General features: G+C 38.1%; 1 protein-coding gene across 1 annotated transcript; it reads left to right on the top strand.

Moving 5' to 3' along the window:
- Positions 1-546: 546 nt before the first annotated feature.
- Positions 547-10,243, top strand: LOC135153423 (uncharacterized; the record flags this gene model as incomplete). The annotated part of the gene is made up of 6 exons (XM_064095950.1): positions 547-682; positions 1,920-2,181; positions 2,753-2,820; positions 4,282-4,429; positions 5,245-5,309; positions 5,700-10,243. Coding segments are annotated over 6 exons (2,070 nt in total), but the record flags the coding sequence as incomplete, so codon positions are not given.
- Between the last annotated feature and the right edge of the window lie 1,189 nt (positions 10,244-11,432).

Raw genomic sequence — 11,432 nt, 5'->3', positions numbered from 1 at the left:
ATTAATAGCGCCGATTAGGGGAACAATCAATATCAAATCACCAATTGTTGTGTTGATTTATTTCTTATGCGTGTTGCTTGATAAATGCTTTATATCATGTCAGTGAGAGCGAGAGACGTGAGTCATCCCATAGAGTTCACAAACATAGTAACTATTAGGTTCAAATACAAATAGTTAATAGATATTCATTTTGTTTATTATGCTAGTTACGAAAAAGGCTTCTCTATCAGGTACCTTATTATTATTATTATCATCATCATCTTATTACTATTATTATTATCAAAATCATCATCATAATAACCATCATCACCACCTCATCATCAGCGGCACCACCAGCAGCAGCAGCAGCAGCAGTAGTAGTAGTAGTAGTAGTAGTAGTAGAAGAAGTAGTAGAAGTATATGACGTGCAATGCAGAGGGAAAAAAAGTCCGCTCACTGAGTTTTTCTGGCTTCCTTAAAAAAATATATATCTGATACATCAAAGATCAGGGAGCCGTTTAAGTTTAAATCTGCATTTAAAACCTCTTGATAATATTTCTCAAATTATATGTGTTCAACTTCACATTATCTTTTAACAGTGTATCCTGCGTTGGTTGGTGTGAGTGTACCGGGGCTCAAATCGACATTTCCACTTTCGCAACAGCGATCTTATTCAATTCCTGTCCACTTAAGAAATTTCACGGTAAGTCGCAATACCTACATTAATGAAGTATATAGTTTTGAGTTTGATAAGGGAATGCAAATCATATTTGATTGTCGAATAGCGATTATAAGCCAGTACTACATATTATTATCTTCTTTCATCTCCGTGGATGGTCAAATGATGGTATATTAGACAACGTGTGAAACTGTGAATAAAGAAGTTTTCCCACAAATATATTATGTGAATAGAGATAGAGTTATTTTTTTAAGGTGTGTTTTCACTGGGAAGGGGTTGCAAAATACAATATTTTGGGGGTTTTGTGCTTGGAGAGGAGCTGGTTATATAAGACCACGTGATCAAAATGTTACATTCTATGTAAGCATCTCGGACCAGGTTGAGTTCTTTCGGTCTGCATGGGGATGATTACGCTTATGGTTATTGTAGTATATAGTCCTAATTTAACTGGGGGGGGGGCAAATTGACCCCCTCTATCGAAATATTTCGTGACTACGCCGCCGCGCAAAATATTTTTACCGCGCCGCTCGCCGACTTTTTACTTTCAAGTCCTGTCCATATTTTAAGACCAAATTTGTGACGGTTCCAAAATTACCTAACATACGTAAGTGCACGTCAGACTCAAAATAGCTCAAAAACATGATTTCGTCAACAGTGTCGATTCAAATTTTGTGGGTTTTTTTAACCAAAAATAATTAATATATGATTACTTTTGCTGGTATAATGGATTTATTTTATGCTATTTATGATCGCAAAAGATTGAAACACAAAAGGTAAAAACTATTAAGAAATGCATAAGAAGTTCACAGAACAATAAAATACATAAGAAATTAATTACGTCTTGCCAAATCTTTTGTAGATTTTCGTCAGAAATTTCCAAATTGACATTTTCACTTAAAATTAGCAATCTATTAGTTATTTAAGGCGAGTTAAAGGGAAAAATATCATACTCTAATTTTCACAATTAATTACATGAAAATGTAAACATTCTTGGATTTTACATCCTGCTCTACGCGCGTGCAAATTTTAATCAGCGGCCGAGTTTTGATGGGGGTTAAGTTACCCCCCCCCCTCCGTATATCCTGGTCTTTTAAATCAGGATTAAGGCTAATAACTAGTATGTTCTATATATATATAGAAAATGGAAAAGAATAAACAATAGGTTGTTACACATCGACGCTCTCAATGCTCTATCGAAACAAGACTTGAGCTTTGACTTTTGATATTTTCTGTACATTTTTTTACATAATTGTTTATGCAGGATTTGGAACGTGTCCCAACGACCCAGAAAGAGCAGCAATAGCTCTGGACACCGGTATCAACCTGAGAAATTGCGAGCATTTGAGGATAAATCCCCTCATCTACTTCAAGAACGAGACGAACGGTACTCACTACGCTCTCCGCGCTTGGGACTCTGGCCATCCTGATAGCTCCGTGTTGCTGAGCGAGTTCTGCGCACCACAGTGCAACCCACTGTGTGGTTTAACCTTACCGCCAACGCCTACGCCAGCTCCTCCAATGACGTAAGGATACCCCTTCTATGCACCTTCTTGATCACTTTTAATCATATCAAGATTTTAAAAAAGATCTTTCGTATCCCTCCGTGAACAAAATAAAGTACCACAGGAGTTCACAGTATAGAACACAAAGGGGAATCACTATCACACTTTTTTTTCAATTTCATCATTAAGCACGTTTCCATAATGTAGTCCACTAACACCCACACTGTCGAGGTGTCCAGTGTGAACTTTATCTCCATAGGTCAACACTTTAACAATGTGAATGACATTATCACATAGTCCACACCCTGAACACAATGTGAATATTCTTTCTATCAGGGATAATATGCCATCAAATCGTCATCCTATTTGCCACCTAGTCCTCGCAAGATGGTTCTACAACGTTTTCGTTTTCCTGTCTCTTCAAACCATGCAGTTCCCACATTTTCTTCCCACAAAGTCACATCTAAAAATATAATGAATGAATACAATTTACCCCTTTTCCAATTCTATAATGACAGATACATATATATATATATATATATATATATATATATATATAATCTTCTTTCTATTCATTGTTAATTTTTAATAGGACTCCGATGACGACTGGTCGGTTGATTGATATTCCAATAGAGAGTCCGCAGCCAACGGAAAAGTCGGGTAAGCACAGGACTTTGGCATTTGCTATCTCCTAGATCCACCGGATCTGGTTATTTAACCTCCTTTTATAACTTTCATGATCATGTTCATAATAATGCGTTTACACCTTGCGAGTAATTTTGGGTACATTCAAGTTGTGACCATCATCTACGTTATCATATCAGCTTGAGATGTGATCGCTTAGCCAGCATGATGTGCAATATTAAACAGAAATACATTTGAAAGATGCTACCAGGGTCTATGATGAACATTGATTTGTATTCTGTTTCCCGCTGGACCGCCCCCCCCCCCCCCCCCTCTGCGAAAGAGGAACCAAGGGCTGACAACGAACAATTTAATGACGCTTACAAAATGCGAAAAATAAAACGTGTTTAAGGCTCAGTCACGTCACACAGTGCTCTGCGTCCACCTTTACGTGCAAAATAAGTCAATTTTCCTTCGGATTCGCGCGGATCTCCGCGAATCCCTTCCCATCACCATGTTTTTATTAAATATATGAATATTTACACAAAAGAAGGAAAATGTAAAAGATAATTTTACTCAAAATGTATGCAGTTTTTTTTTTTTTTTTGGGGGGGAATGGTGTGCATCTGAACCTGTCTGTAAACAATTCAATGCAATTCAATTTCAAACGGACGTTAGTGTTTGGATACGAGTATTTGCGGGTAATTGCGAATACTTGCGGTGGACGCAAAATGGACGCGATGTTCAAAATTTCGCAGGGTTGGCGCCGCACGTCTCCGTCTCACTACGGATCAGTTACGAAGAGATACGTCTACTTACGACCCTGCGGATGGCTTCGTCCACTATTCCGTATAATATATTCGCGGCGGACGTAACTCAATTTAAGTGACCGTGTGACCATGCCTATCGCTGAATATTCCCACCCTTTCTCATCTTTCAAAATCACTTGATTCGTTTTTCCTCAAGTATCCAATGCTTTTACTGTTTAATCATAATGTGTTTTACTTATGTTTATTATGTATATATGTATTTTTAATGTCTATGTTATATACATTTTTGTATGGTTTTTCCGGGGAGCAACCCTGTACGGGTTATTTAACCTAATTGTCTCCCCGAGACATGCTATTTTGCGCGTGTGGGCGCGTCGTGGTCTAGTGGTTCTGACTCTCGCCTTTCAAACAGAGGATCGTGGGTTCGAATCCTAGCCATGGCGTGTTTTCCTTCAGCAAGAAATGTATCCACACTGTGCTGCACTCGACCCATCGGACCCAGGTGAGGTAAATGGGTACCGGCAGGAAGTAATTCCTCAAAAAGCTGTGCGCACCAGAATCGGTAGACTAGCTTAGCCGGGGTAAGCGCCTTGAGCACCTAGCAAGGTGGATACGTGCGCTATACAAATCCTATATTATTATCATTATTATTATTATTTTATACTTGTCTAAATAAATTAAATTAAATTCAAAATCAAAACTCCGTGTAAATTTCTTCATTTTACAGGTTCGGGTTTGACTTCCTCTGAAATTCGAACACTGGGTATTGCCGTGGGCGTCGCCTCCGTTATCCTTCTCATCTGCATCATTGCATTGTTTGTGTATTGTTTAAGGAGAAACAAGAACAAGAATCGTGGTCCAAAACTTCCTCCCAGGTAAGAAAAAAAAAACATTTCAAATTAAGTCTGGATTATTGAATCAAGGTTATGATCATTTATGTTCAGGACTGTGCTGGCAAAGGAGGCAAGTAGAATGAATTATTGATTCAAGCGTTTGCAGTTTAAACAATTTCGTTAAGTCATCAATGAATATCTACGTAGATGAATTTAAAGAAATTACGAAATGTTCAAGAAACAAATTTGAACATTCAATCGTTCAAAGATATTAATCTTATCCTGTGCTCTGGTATGTTAGTAGATGCCTTTATTTGACAAATCTATGTTACGTTTATAGCTATATATATATATATATATATATATATATACATATATATATGTATATATATATACATATATGTGTGTATGTAAATACAACCATCTATAATGATGAATTTACTTTGCCGTACTGTGAAGGGCGTTTGTATTTTGTAGCGCGGAGTAGTCAACTTTTTGGTGATAAATCTTAAGATTATGAAATTTTGACAAGCTACCAGTATTCTGGACGGCTCTTGACTTGTCAAAGATGGCGATCGGTTCTTTAATTATCAACGAATAAAGCATTAGCATGATCCACTAGCTTACCGAGGGGGGGGGGGGCTTGATTGTCCAAGTCCCCTTGTTAGAGGGAAGCTACTTTTCTAAAATCCCACTCAAAGGAATTGTCAGAAAATTTTGTTCCTCTTGACGAAATATTCCAGGTACGCCACAGGCGCGATCAATTATTGTGCACTCTCTTTACTGCTTAGTACTTAGGTCAACTTTCTTAAATTTTATCTTATGAATACTGAATGGTCTTGAATTTCTCATTATAGACGCAACCTGCCATCCCTCCATAACCAAGAGTATGCAACGGTAGAAGAAATACAAATGACTTCAAGTAAGTTTATGACTTTTATTACAGATGAAGTTTGTATGTCAGTTATAAATTGCGGATTATAAAATTTGAATTATGGAGGAGCATATGAAATGATCGATTTTCATTTTTAGAAAAGTAAAAGTTAGCAGACGACAGCAGATAAAAAGAACAATAATTAATGATACTGTAAGTCATAGTACTCATGATTCATCATTGTTTTGTTCGTTTCACGGAATGAATCTTCATTGAAAATTTTCCTTGATTCGGTTGTCATAAACGTATTATGTCACTTATTGTTGCCAAGGTAAATTATAAAGCTATTTAGGATACACGGTAACGACCGTTCAAAAGCAAGGTATTTGGTAGGTTAAGATAATTCCATTATTCTCTATCGTTTAACCGTTTCACTAGGTCCTGGCAGAGGTGGAGCGTATCCAAACGGGTTATATCGAAGCGAGAGCCTGTCTGCAATCAACTCACTTAATTCTGGCACTATCCATCGGTCAGTATCCGACATTGCACTTCTTGGTGACCCACCTAATCCACCAGTACGTCAGATGAGCCTTCTACCGGGGGTCAATCCAGCATTAGCTGATATGACCGATGGCCGTTCTGCTCCCCAGGATGCTTACGGATACACCAGGTACCTACCCGAGACTGAACCACAAGGGTTACCTTACATGCATCTCAAGGTAGCACCATCCATCTCAGATCCTGAAAATCAGCACAGAACTCCTCAAAAACCTCACCGGTATAGAAGCAACACGGGCGATACTCATGCCAACAGTACCGATGTGGAACGGGCTCTCGATAGAATCAAGGCTCGTCAGGCCTTGAAAGATGGCAACAACAGGCGGTTTGTCCCGAACCAATCTGGGAGAGGTCGAAGTTCTACGCTTGGTGAAGATTACAATCGTTTAACCAGGGGCGGTGGACATAGGGGTGTGCCTCGCTCGAGGAAGTACGATTCAGCTGCGTTTACGCCTGTTCCTGTGTACGGACAGTATCAGTCAAGGCCAAGAAGGTCACCAGAAAGTGTACGCAGGTGGAGGTCCCTGCCGGATATGACCGATGGAGGACAGGCGCCATCTACCTTGCAAGCTGATACCGATAGTGTTGATGGGAATGCACCAGTTTATCATCTGCTTGAGAGGAGTCCAGCCAGCTCGATTGGAGGTTATAGTAAAAGAGAAACCTACCAGCTACCCAATGAGGACAATGAGAGGGTTCTTCCTCGATCAAAGACACGGGACAGCCGAGGGAGTGGACGTGCAGCATCCGAGTCTGGTTCACATCGATCACCATCACAGGGCCAGGGTAACACAATGGATGAACGTTACGATCCTGTTTATGAATCTCGACTGAGTGGTCCGAAAGTACCCCAGTCACCGTCGGAGTACCAACCACTTACATCCCTCCACCCAGAGTACCTAGATTTCGATGACCATCCAGCTGCAGATGAGGCGTTAGATAGCGATTCGTATCTCAGGCCAAAAGATTCAAAACGGTCATCGAAGGAGAATGGAAAACTAAGCGGTGGCAGGAGTGGGATGCACTCACCGGACGCACCAAGTAACGGCCACGTGCAGCATAACAGCCAAGATAAGGCATACATCTACGGAAGTGACAATAACAATCTCTCGGAGAAGAAACAACCATCAAGAACTGTCGGAGGAAACCAATACGCTGCTCTAAAACTAAGACGGAACGATGACAGTTACGACAATTTGAACGATGAAGATGATGAAATGGAGAATGGAGAATACATGTATCATCCGGCTGGTCCCGATATCATGGCTTAAAATTACCCGGATCATTCTCAATGATCTACCCTAAAATATTTGTAAATAATTATTTATTATGTAGATATATTGTTCCTATGTCACATACCTTGGACGCCCTTTTTCACAATGTTGCTTTTGTCGAGACTGTTTTCAAAATAAGGATTGTGTTACTGTAGAAATTTTAAAGATGAAAAAGGGGTTGAACTTTTGTTAAAAAGGAGAAAATAGCCTTCTTTATTTATTCACAAAATGTATACCGATTTTTTGTTTTCCTCTTCCTCGTACTGTTTACCTTTTTCGATCTTCATTCCTCCTCTTCCTTCTCATTCTTCTCGTCCTCCTGCTTCTTCTTCTTCATCGTATATCTTCTCTGTCTTCTCTATCTATCGTTCAGGTACTGTTATCATTTCATTTTGAAAGAATTTTTTATGTAAAATATTGTGAATCGATATGTGCCTACAATGCATGACTGCTTGTGATATTTTCAGTGTTAAGATCGAATTGTGCATAAACTCAAATAATGCATCTTTGGTGTTCTTATATTACAGCTGTATATAGCAAGCACACACTTAAATATTCTAAAGGCGATTAGACGTTATATGCTGCGTTAACAGTTGGTAATTCATTTATAAGAAAACTTGTCCGTTGTATAATATATTATATGGTACACACTAAGAAATAAGGAGTTTGCATTTTAAAGACAACTTTGCACCTTTTATGATGCAAAATATTAAGCATTCAAAGAGGTGAAATATTGTATCTTCGTTGAAGGGTGCAACTCTCCACCCTTTAACATGGTACGTAAGAAAAGAAAAAAAACATTGCCCCTTTTTTAAGATACGAAAGGGCTGCCAACCCTAAGGGCTGATAATTATTGTATCCCTTTTCAGTGTGTATGTGTGCTGTCAATTCTAACTACCATGGTAAAATCTTAGCAGTCAATAAAAACCAAGTTTCCATGACAATAATGCTACAGTCACATTTCCCCTACGGCGGCCGTACGGCAAGTCGAAAACGACAGTTTTATTCAAACCAGTGTAGCTGGTACAAAAAATGTTGAAAATGGTTGCTTTCGACTCGCCGTACGGTTGCCGTAGATTTAAGCAACAAGGCCCGGATGTGGCGAGGTTCTGATGAAAGAAGGAAAGATGGTAATGACTGAATCTGGGGGTGTTTCACACAGATTTTAGTGTGATTAACAATTCTCATTGCATTCGATTAAAAATGTACCATCGCATTGTTCGAATTAATATGCTAAGGGTACGCGCACTAAATTATACTGCGTTTTAATCAATGGGGTTGCGCGTTAAATATCATGCGGGTGCTAGCATTTAAGCACGATTTAAGTCATACTTAAAGGCTAGGGGTACTCCAGGCTGATAATAATAACAGATAAAGGAAAATCAGACAAACAAAGCACTGAAAATATGATCAATTTTGGACCAAAAAACAAAGTTATGGTATTTTAAAGATTTGTATTATTTCGATCAAACAGTTCTGTAAATGTCTTCATGAATATTCACACTTGCATAAAAAATGAAATAATTTTAATTTAATGTAATAACATAAGAAAAAGGATAGTGGGTATGTGACATAATCAGCCCACCTAATGAATATTCATGACGACCTGCATATAACTGTTTTCAGAAAATATGGCTTAACTTCAAAATTCAATAACTTTATTTGTTGTCAGATTTTGTTGAAATTTTCAGAAATCTGCTCAGTGATTTCTACTCTGTTTATTTAGATATAAATATTTCCAGCCCGGAGTACCCCTTTAACTCGTTGTGAAAGACTCCCCCCCCCCCCATATTTGGATTTATTGGAAATATTCAAATTGATTTAAGTGATTATACAAACGTTACGACAGCCCTTTTTTTTATTCGATATTCTCAATAGGCCTTCAGGTCCATTGGACTTTCTATAAGCTGCACAAAATTATTTATTCTTATAACTAACTAATGCAACTGAATTCGGAAAATGTGTGTGTTGTATTCATTGAATTAGACTTAGGTACTGGACACAATTCGGTATATAAATAGCGATTTAGGATCTTACTTGGACATCGAAAATTTACTTGTTGCAGTCAGTTAATTATGTTAATGAAATAATATCATCTACTATTATATTGAGAAGAATTTTGGAGTTAAGGGGGTTAATTACGTTTAAATGACTTGGCTGAATAAAATCTCTCGCTATTGCTTTTTTTAAGTTTTCATTTAAATCATCAGTGAAGTTTTATTTCTGGAGGAAAAGTACCAAAAGGTTTTTTATTGTCCGAGATGTCCATTTCTAGCAATAGCAATTTACAAACTGTTTAAAAGGTGATATTGAATATTGTAATTGAATGTTATATCCATGGACCATTTTATTCAATTTTCATTATATCGTTAAGTTAATAATCGAAAGTCGCCCGAACATTATTCAAAATAAAGACTGTTTAGGGCGAAAAAATATTAGTCTGTGAACAAAATATGTTTCTTTCACAACTCACAAGCTTGCTAAAATCTTATTTCTCTCTCCGAATGAGGATGAAATAGTTCTTACATATTACTTCGATAGAACCTTTCTTTACGTGACAGTTGGTGTTTTAGCAATATATGGATCATAACTCATTACATTTTTCATGGTATATCTTTACCCACGAATTAAACCACAATTGCACTTTTTAAATTTTGAAGTTGTGATTGGTTATACTCATTCGTAATTAACGTTTAATCAAATGTAACACTAAATTATTATGAATGATTATGAAATATCAATTGCCCTATTCTGCTGTAAAATTAAAGGGGAAGTTCACCCTGGCGATAAAGTGACTTTAAGAAAAACAGAAAAGAATAACGGATTCATCAAATTTTAAAGTCTGCTTTTGTGATGTCACAGACGAGCAACTCCTTTATAAAATTCCCCAAAATGACATTCTATCACAAATTGAAAGTGATTTTAAATTTGCGCGGGTGGAAAAAGATTTGAGAAAACCATTCCATAACCTCTTGTTCTTTAATCATGTTAATGGATTTTCATCACATCATCTCCTGTTCTCCAATATTTTTCGTCAGGGTGAATTTCACTTTTGTGTGTACATTATTATTTTTTGCACTACAAAGCCAAAGTCGAATTTCTTTATAATCTACGTGAAATTCATTAAATAAAAATGTTTCAAGTCTGTTAGTTCTGAAATCGTTACAATGTCGTTTGTCGAAAATCATGAAACACAATAAGGTACATTTTACACGTTTTGGGGAAATTGGGTCTTTCAATGTTATATGGTTTCTTTCATAAAATGAAAAAGGATCGCATGAAAATGATGAGCTAGCATATTAGATGCCTCTTTTTACATAGGCTAATTATACGTCTTACCTAAAGAGAGAGAGAGAGGGGGGTGGGTGGAGGTGAGAGAGAGAAAGAGGGAGAGGGAGAGAGAGGGGATGATGAAAACGGAATGGGAGAGGGATGCACGGGGAAAAGGTAACTGGAAGGGATAGCAAAGAGAGTTAAGGAAAATCGACTTTGAGAGAGAGAGAGGGTGGGGTGGAGGTGAGAGAGAGAGAGAGGGAGGGAGAGAGAGGGGATGATGAAAACGGAATGGGAGAGGGATGCACGGGGAAAAGGTAACGAGGGGATAGCAAAGAGAGTTGAGGAAGAGAGGGGAGGGAGAAAGTGAGGAACGCAACAAATAAGTCGGAATTATAATAAACAGTGTTTTATATATCATTTTAGGCCAATAAGAATAAGAAAATGAAGCATTACACTGTAAAAACGCTGTTTAAAAGTTTAAGCTAGTTGTTTAAGCCCGTCACTCTAACAACTATTCTTTAAATTTTTAAACAACTGTTTAAACTTTTCAAACAAGTTAGCAAGTTGTTTAAAAGGTTTAACCAATTACAAAATATTCATGCACCCCCGAAAGAAAGGAAAGTCCGGATTCATGTTGACTCTCCATGGTATAATGACAACATCCGCTCTCAGAAGAAAAAACGAAGAAGGCTGGAGAGGCAATGGCGGCAGTCTTCACTTCATATCCACCGGGAACTCTTCTCTGCCCAGCGTGACCTTGTCAATTCCCTAGTGAAGAGGGCAAAGCGTTCCTATTATGTGGCTATCATTGAAGACTGTCACGACGACTCCAAAAAACTCTTCTCTGTAGCTAATCGGCTACTGAACCGTCGACAGTCGTCACCTCTTCCTTCCCACTCAGACAGCTCGCAAATGGCGTCTACTTTCCTTCACTTCTTCCAGACCAAAGTCAAGATGATCTGCGATAGTTTAGCACCAGATGAGTCTCCACACAGCCAGCTCACTTCCTCTTCCTTTGAAACTATCCAACCTACCACTCCTGACGAGATCATGTCACTTTTAC

Source organism: Lytechinus pictus, chromosome 3 (genome assembly GCF_037042905.1).
Source record: "Lytechinus pictus isolate F3 Inbred chromosome 3, Lp3.0, whole genome shotgun sequence".
In the NCBI taxonomy this organism is placed as follows: Eukaryota; Metazoa; Echinodermata; class Echinoidea; order Temnopleuroida; family Toxopneustidae; genus Lytechinus; species Lytechinus pictus.
The sequence above is the reverse complement of the archived record's forward strand: the minus strand, read 5'-3'. Positions and strand labels throughout refer to the sequence as shown.